The sequence below is a fragment of the Podarcis vaucheri genome (genome assembly GCF_965113315.1).
Source record: "Podarcis vaucheri genome assembly, chromosome: 1".
Taxonomy (NCBI): domain Eukaryota; kingdom Metazoa; phylum Chordata; class Lepidosauria; order Squamata; family Lacertidae; genus Podarcis; species Podarcis vaucheri.
In genome coordinates this window covers 133,694,684-133,712,808 of record NC_138759.1, presented here as the reverse complement: position 1 = coordinate 133,712,808, position 18,125 = coordinate 133,694,684, and the positions used below count along the sequence as shown (strand labels likewise).

General features: G+C 42.5%; 1 protein-coding gene across 7 annotated transcripts in view; it reads right to left on the bottom strand.

The window, feature by feature from the left end:
* AGAP1 (ArfGAP with GTPase domain, ankyrin repeat and PH domain 1) overlaps positions 1-18,125 on the bottom strand; it is a 329,771-nt gene that overhangs the window by 297,670 nt on the left and 13,976 nt on the right. For 3 of the 7 annotated variants that reach the window (XM_082228166.1, XM_082228169.1, XM_082228170.1), the window contains exon 1: positions 6,927-7,163. The exons of 3 other annotated variants lie outside the window; for them this stretch is intronic. In XM_082228166.1, the coding sequence (XP_082084292.1) occupies positions 6,927-7,149 (223 nt within the window). In that variant the 5' untranslated portion in view covers positions 7,150-7,163. Of the gene's footprint in view, positions 1-6,926; positions 8,597-18,125 lie in introns of those variants that run through there. One more of the 7 variants, XM_082228165.1, reaches the window with a different exon arrangement.

Genomic DNA, 18,125 nt, shown 5'->3' with positions numbered 1-18,125 from the left:
TTTTTCAAATTACTCTCCCCTAAGAACTTTGCATGTGTATAAATGTATCCATGCTTAAATTAAAGTTAATAAGCCTTAAATAATAATAAAATTTTATTTATATCCCTCCCTTCCCAGCCGAAGCCGGGCTCAGAGCAGCTAACAACAGTAAAATGATACAACATTCTAAAATCATTTCATTATAAAATCAATTCAAATCAGATTAATGGCAACCATTGGGTTAGAGTTCTGTGAGGATTGCCAGAGGAGGGAGTCAGGCTGCGCCCTGACCAAAGGCCTGGTGGAACAGCTCTGTCTTGCAGGCCCTGCGGAAAGATGTCAAGTCCCGGAGGGCCCTAGTCTCTTGTGACAGAGCGTTCCACCAGATAGTGGTGTGTGTTTTAATTTACATAATGCATGTTATAGCCCTTAGATGTTTTCTGTCTCAGATCAACTTGTAAATGGTGGCCAAAATACCTAAATAAAAAGTTGTAAATGCTAACAAAATATTTTTGTGCCATCACTAAAATTACTAAGGCCACCATCTGGCATACAGTTGAATTATTGCAAGCATTAATCTCTCCCCTATTTAATTCAGACCATGACCTTAATACTAGTTTAGTTCTTAATCATCTGGCTATTTCAGTACATCTGGCATCTTCTTTGCCTCTGACCTGGAACCTTCTAATATTTTTAACCCACTTCCATCAACACATGACAGTATTTAACATAAAAGCGCGCACTGAAGAGAGAAAAATGTTATATATGGCTTTAAATAGAAAACTCCTGATAAGAAAGTATAGAAACAAACAAATAGGATTCTAGTAGTGGCATATATGGCTGCTAACTACAAAATATAATGATGCAATTGCTTCCAGACAGTTATTATTTGAAAAAATAAGTCAGAAGTAAATAGTCCTCAGATCACAGCATCATGGAATCTAGTAAGAGTAATGATTCTGAAGTGATCCACATCTGATCTGCATATTATTCCTGGCTCCTCTCCCCAACTTTACAAGGGCAGGCAGTTTGTTCCTAGCTCTGCAGAAGTCAGGCAAGTGCATTCACTGACCCCCTGCTGTACTTGAAGAAAGTAGCATCTGGCAGGCCTGCATTGCTCTCCTGTCTTCCCAATGCCGCATGTCCCTGCCACTTACCTAGAGATGGGAAGGCTCAGGGCGGGGAACAGAAAATTGAAGGGAGGACATGGTTTTTCCTTCTTTCCCTGTTTTACCCCGTTCCAAGTCTTTTTTGCATTTCCCCCCCCCCAAAAAAAAAATTGAAATCACTATTTCTTGCAGGCATCTCCACCAAACAGTTTGTGGCAAAGGCCCCTGTCTAGCGGGTAGCGTCTGACTAGAACCAGGGAGTCTGAATCCTCATTCAGTTGTGAAACCCATTAAGTGACTGTGGGTCAGCCATATACTCAGTCTAACCTACCTCAGAGAATATTTTGCTCAGGGCAGCATATTTATTTTTTACATGGTTTTTATTATGTTGTAAACCATTTTGGTGGGTTTTTATGAACAACAGCATATAAATTGCTCGGTCCCTGCTTCTGCCCACCTAGCAGTTCAAAAGCACATCAAAGTGCAAGTAGATAAATAGGAACCGCTCCGGCGGGAAGGTAAACGGCATTTCCATGCACTGCTCTGGTTCGCCAGAAGCGGCTTAGTCATGCTGGCTACATGACCCGGAAGCTGTCTGCAGACAAACGCCAGCTCCCTCAGCCTATAGAGCAAGATGAGCACCGCAACCCCAGAGTCATCTGTGACTGGACCTAATGGTCAGGGGTACCTTTTAGTAGTACAGTAGTAGTACACTCACAATCAGTATCATTTGCAAAGAACTCTCAGTAAGGATTTATGTATACTTATTTAAGAAATGCGTATGCCAACTTTCAGAATCAAGCTCTCCCAAGATAGCTTACAAAAAGTAAATACACTAAAACAATCCACTTTCAAATATTTCCATTTTAATCTCATCATGACCTAAAAGTTCTAATTTTGATACAATCCTTTATTCTATAGCATCCATGTCTTGAATGTAATTTACATCAGTGAAGAATTAAGTGTTAACTGCCTCCTGAATGCCTTCTCTTGCATAACTTTGGTATGGTCCAGCAACAACCCTGATTAAAAAAACACTACTTCTGCAAAATCTGGTAGAATTAAACTAGACAGTTTCTTAACAGCTTCATAATGTATCCAAATACTGTATTAATATGTCCAACTGACACATACCTTAAAACCACCACAAAAGCATGCAAAAGGACCATTGTTCATGAAATGAAGTCATTTTAACTCTGATCTTTGTAACTACAGTATCTAGGTACAGTGGTACCTCGGGTTAAGAACGTAATTCATTCCGGAGGTCCATTCTTAACCTGAAACTGTTCTTAATCTGAAGCACCACTTTAGCTAATGAGGCCTTCTGCTGCCGCCGCACCGCCGGAGCACGATTTCTGTTCTCATCCTGAAGCAAAGTTCTTAACTCAAGGTACTATTTCTGGGTTAGAGGAGTCTGTAACCTGAAGCGTATGTAACCCGAGGTACCACTGTATACACATTACAAGTTCTACATCATGGTCTAACAGTGAAAGGCATATATATATATATATATACACACACACACACACACACACACACATATATATGTACACACATATATATATGTACATATATATATAGTCCAGTAACACCTTAGAGACCAACTAAGTTTGTTCTTGGTATGAGTTTTCATGTGCATGCACACTTCTTCAGATACAAGGCAACCGTTTTAAGCAACGACAACATGTTATTAACAAGAACATTTAATGCAGTATGATATGGAGATAAAAGGTATTAATGTATTTAAGTCTAGCTGGAACTGCATTAGGCTGATGTCCCTTTGGACTTCATAGTGCAATCTCTTGAACTCCCAAGTGGAGAGGGCACTGACACTCCTAATAGTTCCTTCTCACAATATCGCAAGGTGGTTAAAGAATGAGGCTCAAAAAGGAAAATTATTTAACATGAAATAGAATCCTCTCTTTAAGAATGAGTGTTGTGTTAGATTTCATATCCAATATGAAATTGAAGAGTGAATGAGGGGGTATAGTTTTTCAAAATGCTACCAGAGTTAAAGGATTTGATCTGCTAAGTAGAATTGCCTAATTACTTCTCAGCAGAGTGACAGATGTGTAATTAGTATTCAAGATTATCCACTCATTCCCCATCAACTGTGAATGTGACAGTTGGTTATGGCAATGCTTTGAGTAAAATGTACTCAATAAATATATTAAGCAGAGGATAAATAAAGTTGCGGTGTGAAAGGTTGAAAAGGTACAAATGTTTACTCAAGGCAGACTAAAAAGCAACACGAACTGTTGACAAGGAAGAAGTTTGGTCTTCCTGACCAATCTAAAAACCAAGGAGTAAACAACAGGAGGTATGGCCATGGTTTACAGGAATTCTCTCTCTTTTGTTTTGTTCCATTCCATCAGTCATCTCTCGTGAAAAATGGCAAACAGAAACTAGTCCTAGTATAACGTGGATGGCAAAGATCAAGAAGTATTGCTTCTAAAGCAGGGTGGGGACCTTTTGGCTCCATGAGTTCGTATCTTAGCGGGACCTAGCCTTGCAGACCAAACTGCTGAAGGCAATGATGGCCACAAACCTGGATGGCTTTAAGAGGACTGGACAAATTCATGGAGGAGAAAACCAACAATGACTACTAGCCAAGATGGTTATGTTCTGCCTCCATGGTTAGAGTTACACTTCTGAATACCAACTGCTGGAAGCCACAAAAAAGGGAGGGCTCTTGTGTCCAGGTCCTGCTTGCCAGCTTCTCCTATGCATCTGGCTGGCCACTGTGAGAACAGGATGTGACAGGTGGGCCACTGACCTGATCCAAGAGGCTCTTATGTTCTTAGCTCTCCCCACCTGTCATCACAATAACATCAGGTGATTGCACACTTCAAAGTCCCAAAGAAGAAACTGGTCACTGAACAACTACAAGCAAATCTGGAGGATGTGGACCACTTGAATCCCTTCCAATCAGGATTCAGGCTTCATCATGGGACTGAAACCTTCTTGATCACACTGGTTGATGATCTGGTGAGCTAGGAACAGAGGTGAAAGCTGTTTCCTAGTTCTGCTGGATCTCTCAGTGGCTTCTGATAACATCAATCATGGTATCGTTCTGGACCATCTAGGAGGGTTGTGAGTTCAGAGAACTGTTATACAGCGGTTCTGCTCCTTCCTCCTGGGCCATCACCAAAAAGTGGTGTTGGGGGGTGAGTGTTCAGACCCCTCGGCACTCACTTATGGGGTGCCTCAGGTCTCCATCCTCTCCCCCATGCTTTGCATCATCTATATGAAGCCCACTGGGGGAGATCACCAGGGGTTTGGACTGGGTGTTCACCATTATGCAGATGATCTCCAGTTCTACCTCTTGTTTAAATTGGAACCAGTGAAGGCAGTGAATGTCCTCTGTGAGTGTCTGGAGGCTCCTCCACTTCTTCAGTGGGGTGGCAGTTATAATAATTATAATTAAAATAATAATTATTTTATTGTTTATAACCCCCTCATCTGGCTGGGCTTCCCCAGACACTCTGGGCGGTTTCCAGCAATATATATATAAATGTCAGACATGAAAATGGGTTGAGGTTGAATCCTGACAAGTACAGTTTCTGGGGGACAGGCAGGTTGCGGGGGGGGCCTCCCTAGTCCTCAACCGGGTAACTAAAGAAGCAGGTGTGCAGCCATGGGATCATTTTGGACTCACAGATGTCCATGGAAGTGCAGGATATTTCTGTGTCCGGGGCAGCTGTCAACCAGCTCAATCTGGTACGATGGCTGAGAACTGGATGCACTCTGTCTGGTAGTGGTGCCCCCCCTGTGAAATGCCCTCCCATTGGATGTTAAACAGATAAGCAACTATATGACTTTTAGAAAACATCTGAAGGCAGCCCTGTACAGTTTCTGATGTTGAGGTTTTATTGTGCTTTTAAAATTTTGTTGGGAGCTGCCCAGAATGGCTGGAGCAACCCAGTCAACTGGGTGGCATGCAAATAATAACATTATGATTGTTATGATTCAGGATGCCTTCCCTTCCAAACTGCAATCACAAGAGCACTTTAAGACTCCCGATTGTACACCAGCATCCTCTACCAGGCCACAGCTTGGGGAAGCCAACCTTTTGGACCAAATTAGAACTCCATCCCTCTCTAGAGTCTTCCCACATGGCCTATGTGACAGTCAATCAAGCATCCCTTGACAAAGCTACTCAATAGCCCATATTCAAATTTGCAGGATGGGATTTCAGTTAAACATGTCTTCTTTGCCTCCTTTACCTCCCCAGTGAAGATGCAAGGCTCTCTCTTAACTGTGCTGCCAATAATTAAAAGGACCACTTCCCATGAGCTCGCTCTGTTCATCCCTTATCCCACTGCCAGCCAACTGCACTCCAAGAAGAAAACCATTTGGGGGGGGGACACAGGGGGACACATATAAAGGAAAGTTCCACTGCATAAGTAGCAGTCCTTGTGCACATGGTATCGCTTTGTTGGATACAACCCCTTGAATTTGTACTCAAGTCTCTCCTATCCAAGTTCTAATTCTTCTACTCCCCCATTTATTGGGAAAGTCACTTTTTAATCTACTTGGCATAATTAGTGAACAGAAATGCCACTGTCCATTTTTTGAAGGGAAAGCATGATGCACATTACATAAATAAAAGCAATGAATGAAATAATCATACTGGAGTAAATTTAAGTTAAAATTCAGGGAATAATTAATAACATGTTAATGATTTCCCACTGAGTTGCTGCTTTCACATCCCCCAACCCTGCTCACATTTAAAAGAGATGTTTAATTCCATAGCCCTTTCCTCTGTTTCATTATATTTACTGACAGAGCTACTCCCTTTATTACATTTCATCTAAAAAACAGAGCCTAGTTCATTCCAATCTGGAGATTCTAAAGTGCAAATCTATACTCCTTTTCCAGGAAATAAGCCACCCTGATGGAACACAGTGGAACTTATAAACCAGGCCTATGTCTGTTTATCTAGATGAAACATCAATACTGTATCACATGTACTACATACAATGCCTCCAGTTTTTTCTTCCTATGTCTAGGGCTATGCACCTGCACTGCAATAGGTCACTACTCTCAACAAAGATTGCCACCTTCATCTTTGCCGGCTTAAATATTTGATGAGCAAAAGGAGCTTTGCTGTAGCTTCTAGCATAATGGGATGCAGAAGAGGGTACCAACCAGTGTTCTCTGTATACTTCACAAACATTCACTGAGCCATTCAGAAGAAATCAGCAGTTTTATGAATGTCACTAATTTAGCATATCACCTGCAACCAGTTTCATTTTGTCCCAATATTGCATTGTGTTACTAGGACCCTACTTGCCTTTGAGAACAAGTGTTCATCCCAATACAATTTATACAAGGTCTAAAATAGGCTTTTAAAGCACCTTGCACTGTTTGCGCATACACACTTAGCATTCCTCACACTGGCATAAAATGTAACATTATTCCAACAAGTTAAAAGAACCTACAGCGCCCTTTAGGAGTGTCCTACTGAACTACCACCACCACCAACAACAACAACAGCAACATTAACAACAAGAAGGAGAGCAGGATTCTACCAAAAAATGTGTGAGGGTGGGGGAGAGAAAAGAAAAGCATTACTTGACAAAGACAAAGGGTGTGCATGCTGCTGTGAAGATTCACTGACCTAGTAACCTATATAAGAAACCAAGGGGCTCTCCTCCTGCTCTCCAATAGAAAGACCCAACACTGAGGAGCCAAGCTCAACGACTAGTGCAGATTTATGGAACGGTGCAGGAATACCCAGGCGAGAAAGGGCATCCCTTTCGGGTTCGCCAAGCCCAAGGCGCGCATTTCGCCCGAGTGCTGCCCGCCCCCTTCCCCGCCCAACCCAGGAGGCACCTCTGCTCAGGGGCTCCGCGAGGCTCTCGGTGCTGGACTGCGCGCGGGCGCCGGCGCTTCTCTGGAGGCTGCTGCTGCTCCCCGCCCGGGCCCGGGGAGACCTGCCCAGGGGGCTCCCGAAGGGCGAGAAGACCCCGCTGAAGAAGCGCAGCAGGCGGCGCTCCGGCGAAGAGGCGACGCTCCCGGCCGAACTCTCCCAGGCCCCCAGCCGCTCCGAAAGCATCGGCAGCTCGCCGGCCGGGCTCTTCGGGCCCCCGCCCGCCTCGGCTCCCGCCCGAGGGGGGCGCCTGCCGGCGCTCAGCGACCTTCCCGCGCCGCCGGCAGGCAGAGAGAGGCAGCCGGAGCTGCTGTGGCGCTTGGTCCGCGCCAAGGCGCGCAGCCGCAGCGCCTCCCCGCCGCTCCAGTGCCGGAAACTGCAGCTCCGGCGCAGCGGAGCCGCCGCCGCTGGCCGCGCGGGGCCCAGGCCATCGGGGGCCGCTTCCTCGGCGGGCGAGTGTCTCGGGATCCCCGCGGGGCCGGCCTCCTCCTCCTCCTGCGAGCCCCGCGGGGGACGCCGGCCACCCCCCTCGGGCGCCGCGTCCTTCTTCCCACGCGCCTCTGCCGGCGGCCACCTGAAGCCCAGCCCGGCTCGCCTGGTCACCTTCAGGCGGCCCAGCTCCAGCTGCCCGGTGCTGAGGGCCCGCGAGCTGCGGAAAGCGTGCCCGGCGGCAGCCCCGGCGCTCTCCTGCTGCTGCTCCGGGAGGAAGCCATCGCGGGGCACGGCGGCCGAGCCGAGAGGCTCCTTCTTCACCAGGGTCACCGAGATGCGGTAGACCGTTTTCCGCTGGGGGGTCCCCCGCTCCGCGGCGCCGGGGGAGGAAGGGGCGGAGGTCGGGTCGCTGCTGTCCAGGAGGTACATCTCCAGTCCCTCCGCGGGGGACTAACCGAGGCCAGGTCCTTTGTCCCTGCCTCTCCTCCAGCGGCGATCTCCTCCGCCTGCAGTCACTTCGGAAGGCACGGCAGCTCCGGCTGCCCTTCCCTCCTCCGGCTCGGCTGCCTGGGGAGGTAACCGCATCGCTCCATGTCGACAGCAGCGCCTGCCTATGAAACAGCCGCCCCACGGAGCCTCCCTTTCTCTCCTGCCTCCCGGCCACGCGCGCCCACCATCACCACCCCAAATCCAAGCCGGGGCGGTCGGGAGGGAGCAGAGCGAGCTCTCCTCCCGCAGATCTCTGGAAGCAGCGCCGGAGAGGATTAGCGAGGGGAGGAGCAGCAGCAGCCGCCCTCCTCGGTTTTATTGTTTACAGAAGATTGCCCGTTCGCATATTGTGCCCTTTTTGCAGAGCAAATCCGATTATATCTCGTCCGCTTAATATACTAAATGAAGCGCCGGCCCTGTATTATCCTTGCAATCTACTGTCGCCCAAAAGGAAGAACGATGCTGAAAATAATAATAATTCCTCGTTGCCACCAATCGCAGGATGCCTCAGCGTAATCCGACTCCTAGACAAACACGTTCCTCGGCTGCAATCAGCATACTGTACTACAGTCTCCCAGTATCAGAAAGCAGCAGATATCCTAAAGAGCTTCGTCTCAAGAAACGGGGAGAAAAGGCAAATTCCGGAGTGGAGCACAGCTTCTCTGCGGAATGAGTGAGCTTGCAAATACCGGAACATAAAGTAGCCCAAGAGACTGAGGGCAGGAATTACAAAGCTCATACCTAGAACAAACTTAGCTGGTCTCTAAGGTGCTACTAGACTTTATTTTTTAAATTATTTTGTAAGGGCAGGGTTTGTTTTGTCAGTTCCACACCAGTCAAACAAAACCAGGTTTTGTGAAACCAAAAAGCTAGCAATCTGCTTTTAATCTTAATAATAAAGCTACTGAACTACCACAGCAAATAAAACTCCATTCTTCAGAATGTTAAATCTGAAACTAGCTTAAATAAAAGTGTTACAAAAAACAATCCTAAATATATTTACTCATAAATTCCGAATTTAGTAGTACTTATTCCCTAGTTAAGTGTGCTCAGGTCTGAAGCCTTTGATTGCTGCTGAATGATACTCCTTTACTAACAAAATAAAAAAATTCCTTCCAGTAGCGCCTTAATTTTGTTTCGACTACGGCAGACCAACAGAGGGACCAACTGTAACTAGATCCTTTACTAACAGTCTTGCGGGAAAGGGGCACCAGTTTCTGGATGGCCCTGATCATAGGCGAAGCCAAGGGGGAGCAGGGAAGAGGCAGCTCCCCCCATCAATGAAAATAAATAATAATACATAGCAAACTGAGGTTCTGCCCCCCAAGGCCTTCCCCCAACAAAAACCCTGGCTACGCCCATGGTCCTGATAATTTACAGTCCCAACTCAGTGCACAGATTTGTTCTATCTTGTTCATCTGAAATATTGTGTTAAGAGTCACAAAGATAGATAGTTTTTCTCTGTTTTAAAGAGAGTATTAATAGAAATGCAGTGGTACCTCAGGTTACATACGCTTCAGGTTACAGATGCTTCAGGTTACAGACTCCGCTAACCCAGAAATAGTACCTCGGGTTAAGAATTTTGCTTCAGGATGAAAACAGAAATTGTGCTCCGGCGGCAGCAGGAGGCCCCATTAGCTAAAATGGTGCTTCAGGTTAAGACCAGTTTCAGGTTAAGAACAGACCTCCAGAACGAATAAAGTTCTTAACCTGAGGTACCACTGTATCCACGAGGAACTTTAGGAGGATGTCAATTTTAATTAACCACTTTATGCTTTTTTTAAAAGCCATATTCAATGTTTTCACTCAGTATCTCAAACATCAGCCTCCCAAACAAACTTAGTTGGTCTCTAAGGTGCTACTGGACACACACACACACACACACACACATCACTAGCCTCCCATTAAGGGAAGCAGAACTAATACAGTATTAGATAGATAGATATTGGGGGGTCCTCAAGAAACTTGATTTTGTGCACACCTGCCTTTTTCAGGTGTTATTAACATTACTTGACTAATCTGAGCCATACTCTTGCATATTTAAGCAAGAAATATAAGGCCTATTTATCTACTCCAGCATTTTATTACCAAAGCAGGACATGATCCTCTTCCACTCCTGTTCCTCAGCAACTAGTAATACGGTCCCTGGTACTGGAAGTAATACAAGTTTTGGTTTTTTGTCTTTGGTCCCAACAATGATAGTTTGAGGCAATGTAATTTTTAATCAGCTTTTGGTTATTCAGTCAGCAGCATTAAGTCTTTCAAGTTAAAATGCAGTGTTCAAAGATTTCAGTCTCTTCAGAGGTATGATTCTCTTTCTCTATATGTACACACCCCTTGCAAGAGTTACATAAACTAGTGTTTAGGGAGCCAATCATGTGTCGTCTGGTTTTGGCAATGATGGCTCATAAGCTCACCTTTTTTGGAGTAATACCATAAAATTATATATCAATGGAAAGATAATTTAATAAAGAATGTAATGCAATAATTTTTATGAAGGATTTTTTTATTACAACAACATTCATAAAGAAGAAACCTGGAACGCAAAGAAAAAATGAGATATACAAAAATTCTCACCATGTCAGTTAATACTTAGTTGGGTAACCTTTAGCCTTCCCATGGAGTGAACCAAGTTTTTTAGTTCTGCAGCTGTAATAATGTGAAACTAAAATTGAATTATTGCCTCTACTAATTGGGTTTTATTGCTAGGTTGCTTCTGACTAACAAGCTTCTTTGGTCGGCTCCATTTTGACTGGGTTAATGTCTGGGCTATGTATTTTTGGGCATTTATATTCCCATTGACACAATTTCTGCCCACACCTTTTGCTGTCATACAACCCCAGATCATAACACTAACTGGGTGTTTCATGGTGGGTGCAAGGGAAGTAGAATGTAAATCTTCTCTGATACTCCCCCTCACATATTACATGCCATCGCTACCAAGCAAGGAGATTTGGGTCTCATCACTCCAAATAACACTGTCCCATTGTTCCACTGTCCAGTTAACATGGGTTTTAGCCCAGTTTAATCTTTTCAACCTTTGTTTGAGAGATAACAATGGCTTTTTCCTTGGAATTGTAGCATTTAGACCATATTCCTGCAGTCTGAGCCGAACAGTCCTTGCACTCAACTTCACATTACAGGGGTACCTTGGGTTAAGAACTTAATTAATTCTGGAGGTCCGTTCTTAACTGAAACTATTCTTAACCTGAGGTACCACTTTAGCTAGTTCTTAAGTTCTTAAACCGAGGTACTATTTCTGGGTTAGCGGAGTCTGTAACCTGAAGTGTCTGTAACCCGAGGTACCACCGTACATTGCGCCATGTTATCTTGTATACATCCAGATGATTTTCTTCTGTCACGTAGGCACAGTTTCTCAATTCTTGTATTGTCACTTGCTGCTGTGCACCTTTCCTGTCTTTACCAGTTTGATTTTGTAGCGACTGAGTCTCCTTATACCTCTTCAAAAATTTAGAAATGCCACCTTTGGTTAAGTTTCCACTGATTTTTCTTCTAATTTCTTCATAACTGTAGCCTTGTTCACTTAATATTACTATTTTACATCACTTTCTGGGTGACCAGTCAACTCTTTGCACCATTTCTTTAATTTTATTACGTTTTACAAGCTCACTAAATGAAAGACAAAAAACCCCAACCAACTTGATAGCAATCATATAACACACTGACAAATGTCCTCCTTATTTATGTTGTAATAAATAATCTTTCATAAAAATTACTGCATTACATTCTTAACTAAATTATCTTTCCATTGATGTATAATTTTATGGCATTACTCCAAAAAAGTGGTGTTATGAGGTGTATTGTCGAAACAAGATGACACCTGATGGGCTCTCAACACTCCTTTTTCTGGTTATTTGCCTATAACATTTGATAGAATACAGATAATTGAACAAACCTTGTTGCATTACAGTCCTCATTTTCTTTCCATAGATATACAGTATCTGCAAGAATACTTAATAATACAAGCATTCACACTTGATACACTGGCAATAATGAATACACAACCTAAGAATTTTTTTACTTGGGAAAGTGATCTATTGAATCTGGCAATATTTATTGGCTTTTAAGTGATGCCTGTAAAAGTGAACATCTTCTGGCAAGGCTCCATTCTTAACACAATAAATATTGTCTAACATTTGTTTCTTATGTTCTGCTAATTCTAGCCATTATTTTGCATCTAACTCCAGCTGATGGATCTCAGGATTTGAATAAAGAAATAAACCATATATTAACTGTGCTCTTAAAACATTTCCAAAGACTAATAATGCAATTGTTTTAGACAGAATTTAAAACAATTATCTGAGCGTATTAGTATACAGTGGTACCTCGGGTTAAGAACTTAATTCGTTCTGGAGGTCCGTTCTTAACCTGAAACTGTTCTTAACCTGAAGCACCACTTTAGCTAATAGGGCCTCCTGCTGCCGCCGTGCGATTTCTGTTCTCATCCTGAAGCAAAGTTCTTAACCTGAGGTACTATTTCTGGGTTAGTGGAGTCTGTAACCTGAAGCGTCTGTAACCCGATGTACCACTGTACCTCTTAAGAGTCAAAAACGTGGATCAAGGTTTAAATTTTAAAAAGCAATATCAACAATGTAGATATGCAGCAACAAAACAACTGGGGCAAAATTTGCCCCTGCTGTTCACAAAAATTGTAAGTAATAAATGCTCACTTGCCTAATACATGCTTCTAGTAATTGATGTGGTATACAACAGTAAAATAAATAATTTTAAACAGATAAATTAAATATATAACAAAGTAGCAGTACTAGCAGAAAATGACAGAAATAACATAGAAGAAAGTCACAAATCATAGATTAAAAGCCAGTTACAAATAATAATACTAATAATAATAATACCCGGCCCATCTGGTTGGGTTTCCCCAGCCACTTGAAGATGCAAAGAAATGGAGCCTGATGAGAAAAATCCATTGAGGATTACGTCAATGTAAAATACAACATTAAGAACCATTTCAAACAAATTAGAATCACAACTAGAACAGGTCCTGAAAATGTAAATCTTAAGTGTCAAAGGCCAAAGTAAAGAAGTGCATCTTCAGCATACGGAAAAGGCTATATAATGAAAGGGTAGAAGAGACTGTGTACATTTGCTAAGGAGACTGACACCAGCTTCCATCCAGAATCCATCTCATCATCAATTCAGGGTAGTCAATGGATCATGGTGAGAGTACTGTAAGCTGCAAAACGTTAAAGAAGTAACAGTTCCCACCTACCCTTCAACCTACCAGAAGAAATTTCCCAACCTTTAAGTGGGCTTCACAGGAACTTGAAGAGTAGACTCCAAATGAAATCTAGGAACGTGTCTAGAACTGTATTTGCCAGACAGTTTGACCTGGATCCTTGTTTACCTTCTAGAATCATAAAGCTGTAGAGTCGGAAGGGACCCTGAGGGTCACCTAGTCCAAGTCCTGCAATGCAGGAACAGCCCTTACTGTCAGAAAGTTCTTCCTGATGTTTAGTCAGATTCTCCTTTCTTGTAACTTGAAGCCATCGGTACAGGTCCTACCCTCCAGAGCAGGAGAAAACAAGCTTGCTCCATCCTTCAAGGATATTAACAAGCTGGAACATGTGCAACCAAGGTGATAAATGGTCTGAAAACCAAGCCTTACAAGGATTATTTGAAGGAGCTGGGTATGTTTAGCCTGGAAAAGACGAGACTGAGGGGAGATATGATAGCCATTTACAAATATCTTAAGAACTGTCACATGGAAGAGGGAACAAGCTTCTTTTCTCCTGCTCCAGAGGCTAGGTCCCAGACCAGTGGATTCAGATTACAAAAAAGGAAATTCCTAATAAATATCAGGAAGAACATTTTGACAGTAAGAGCAGTTTGACATTGGAACAAACTCCCTCAGAAGGTTGTGGACTCTCCTTCACTGGAGGTTTTTAAGCAGAGGCTGAATGGCCATCTGCCATGGATGCTTTAGTGGAGAGACTTGCATTGCAGAGGGTTGGACTAGATGATCCTCAAGAGCCTTTCCAACTCTACAACAGTCTCCTCTTCTCCAAGCTAAACATACCAAACTCCCTCAACCATTCTTCATAAAGCTTAGTTTCCAGACCCTTGATCATCTTGGTTGACCTCCTGCGCACATTCCAGCTTGTCTCTATCTTTCTTAAATTGTGGTGCCCAGAACTGGACACAGCGCTCCAGGTGTGGTCTGATCAATGAAGAATAGAGCTGTACTATTACTTCCCCTTAACTGGAGTCAAGAGTCCATGAGAAAGAGAATAGCACATGAAATTAAGAGAGGGGAAATCATTCAGGACAACTTTGCATGGAAGCACCAGCCTAGCATCTGTAGGTTAGAAGGAATTTGTTTGCTCACATTAAAGTTCTTCTGTGTAGGTTAGTAACATTTGTGGGCTTGTTTAAAGGGCTGTTTTAGAGGTCGCCACTCTATTAATTTACAAGATTGCAAATTAAATTAGCCAGATGCCTACCAATCACAGCAAAAAATGAACAAAAGAAAAACCGCAACACTATTTACCTATATAACAAATAAATTCTATTCTGTACACAAACGTGCTCAATACGCAGTGTAATTCAGGTATTCGGGCTGATTCAGTTGAAAGGATGATAAGATTCTCTAGATATTTTCCATTTAAAGAAAACACACTGATAGAATCAGATGGTGTTCAAGATAGCCAGAAGCAAGCCAAATGTAGGTCACTTCTTGAAGTCTGAAAGGAATGTGCTGTTTGTGTGTGTGCACTCAGACTTGTATGTATATGCATTATTCTTAGACTTGGCTTGTTTTTGTCTTCAGGCTCATACATTTCTAGTTCTTGAAACCATGCACCATTTACTCAACTGAAACAATTGGATCTTGCATCTGGCTTTCATTTTATGCCTAAACTATGTAATCTCTGTAACTAGCTACCAGTGTAACAACCACAACATGTGTACAACCCTCATTTTATACATACACACATGGCATATGATTGCATGAGTGAAAGGTTACTTGTGCAACCAGTCTTTCCCCTTTCCATAAACATATTTTTTTACCCAGAATCAAGCTACCAGCATTTAATCCCAGATAAGTGAGTTGTAGCCTTACACTCATTCAAAATTTTAACATAAAAATACAAGGAAAAACATCAAATACTGATTAGATATACATCAAGATTCAGACTGTCAAAACCATTCACCAAGGTAATTGTTTTATTTTATTTATATCTCATCCTTCACTGAACAGCACAATAATGGTTTATTGCGACATCCAAATGAAACCAGTATGTGAGAGAGATAGAGACTGAATTTTTTTAGAGATTATAATGTAGACATTCCAATTCCATAAAAGGTGGGGGAAACAGGCTAAACAAAGTGTTGTGCTGTATCAATGTAAGGCTGAAGAAGGGATGTGTGTACACACTTTAAGTTAACACTCAGTTAACTCCTGGGCATAATATTCAGAATGACTGAGAAGAACACATATACTATTTTCTATACATCATGGAATGAATATCCCTTGCTTCAAGTCCATGTGTCAGGAAAACCTAGCTATTCATGTATCCCGAAATCAGTATTAAGTGCTCATGTAAAACAAATAATTATAAAAATCCCTAAAATAAACTGTCTAAGGAGAGGAACATTTGGTCCTTGATCATGAACAGTACTGTATCATGCTTGGCTAGATTATTTTATACCTGGATCTAAAATTGCTTGTATGCAAGTAGTTTTATATTGCAATGATATAGCTAATCTACAGTAATACATCTGATAACTCTGAATTAGGCCACCTTATTAGCTATCAACTCCTTAAAGTTATTTAGGGAGAACAGATTTCTGCAGCATGTAGAACACAAGTCCAATTCCAGATATAGCAGATGGCCAAGATATACCTCAGAGAAAACAGAGCTACAACATATGTTATTTATACTTAACTGAAGTATTTTCAGGACTCAAATGTTGTTGGCAGCAGAATATTTGCACAATTAGACAAAAATATTTTTATCTGCATAAAATTCGTCAATCACTAGGTTGTTTTCTGACTAGAAGCTTCGTTCTAGTTGCCTTGGAAGTCTCAGCCAAACAATTGGAAGTAACATCCATTTGAACACAAGGTATCTACAGCTGGAACTGTACTAACATTTAAAAGACTTTGTCCTGACAAAAATTCAATTTCAGCACATACATCAATCCCCGTTTTGGACAGGGATGAGCTGCACAACAATTTCCAAACAGCTTGTCAAGGAACAATGGGGAGTAGGTATTAATGCTCCAGTTTGGTGTTCTCCACCTGCCCTGTCCCCAACGTCACAAATGGGCATGGTTGAGGAAATAGTCTTGTGAATCAAATTAGGCCTAATTTGGCCCAGTGGCTGGAGGTTCCCAACCCAAAAACCAATGTGTTAAACATACTGGTTCATTAAAACCAGCACATAACAAAATAGTCTTCTATCAGTTGATCCTGATCACATATTCAACCATTTAAATCCTGTCTCCAGTTATCCAATTTTCTGAATTTTGCCCATAAGATTTGTGTGACAATAAGAAGAAGAGTTTGGATTTGATATCCTGCTTAATCACTACCCGAAGGAGTCTCAAAGCGGCTAACATTCTCCTTTCCCTTCTTCCCCTACAACAAACACTCTGTAAGGTGAGTGGGGCTGAGAGACTTCAGAGAAGTGTGACTAGCCCAAGGTCACCCAGCAGCTGCATGTGGAGGAGCAGGGAAGTGAACCCGGTTCACCAGCTTACGAGTCCACCGCTCTTAACCACTACACAATTAACTTTTAAAAACACAACTAGTTTACAGAAGCAAAAACAGGGTTACTTCTCTGTAATTCCCATGTTTGTACACAGACTAGAGAATCACAAGAGAACCCAACATATATTGACAGCTGAGGCAGCTCAGTCAGTAGAGAATGAGACTCTTTATCTCAGGGTTATTGGTTTGCGCAAAAGAGTCCTGCATTGAGGGGTTGGAACAGATTACCCTTGGGGGTCCCTTCCAACTCTACGATTCTAATCAGCTTACTAGCTGTGTTGGAAACCAACAGGTTGATATGTTTGGTGTTTGTTACCTGACCCATCGTGGTGTAGTGGTTAAGAGCGGTGGACTCATAATCTGGTGAATCGGGTTCGCTTCCCAGCTCCTCCACATGCAGCTATTGGGTGACCTTGGGCTAGTCACACTTCTCTGAAGTCTCTCAGCCTCACTCGCCTTACAGAGTGTTTGTTGTGGGGGAGGAAGGGAAAGGAGATTGTGAGCCACTTTAAGACTCCTTAAGGGGAGTGAAAGGCAGGATATCATGTCCAAACGTTTCTGCTTCTTTCATGAGAGTTGAAAATTTAGAAATTCTATGGACTCTCTCCCATTTCATTCTTAACAGCTAATGAGATTGTGTCAGTTTTACCCAATAGGAAGCATAAAGTGTTACATGTATCTGAAAGAAGCTAAGCAATCCAGGTTTGCCCATGAGAACTCATTATAAGCAGCAAGACCCCAACTGACATGAATTATTTACTGTGATCTTACACTTATAATTATGCACATGCATTAAACACAAAAACGTGCATCTGTGCCCCACTTTAAAATCCACATGGAAATCAAACTACTGAAAATAAGTGAAATGGAACAAGCAATGTGTAACACCAGGGACACAAGCTAACTGGTACTCTAAATGCTCCCCCAGCACCAAAATGAACATGTAAAATTTCCATGCCTTTGCACCAGTTAGATTTGGATACCCCCTGTTTGCGCGCGCACACACAATTTATGAAGGATTTATTGCAGCTCTTAACTGATGCAAGTGATTTTTAAAAACCTCTATTATTAATAATAATATATCATGTTAACAAACAATTGTTTGTCTTGTGGCACCTTAAAGACTAACCAATTTATTATGCCACAAGCTCTCTTGGGCTAGTCCGCTATTTCATCAGCTATATGAACTGTTAACCTCAGTTGGTAGGTTTGCAATTATGTTTACATATGCATACACACACAGGATGGTGTAGAGAAAAATGTGTAAACATCAGGATTAAATGGCAATGAAATGCAAAAGGTAAAGTCTGCAACAACAACAATTCAGTTAACCTTAAATATATGCAAAATAAGCACAGGGACCATTCATAGCAACATCGTCATACTTTACTTGCAACCTTAATCAATACCTTTAGAGAAAAAAGAAGCCATGAAGAAGTAACATATAACTGTATCCTTCCTTTCCATCAGATGCCAGGGGGCAGCTTGT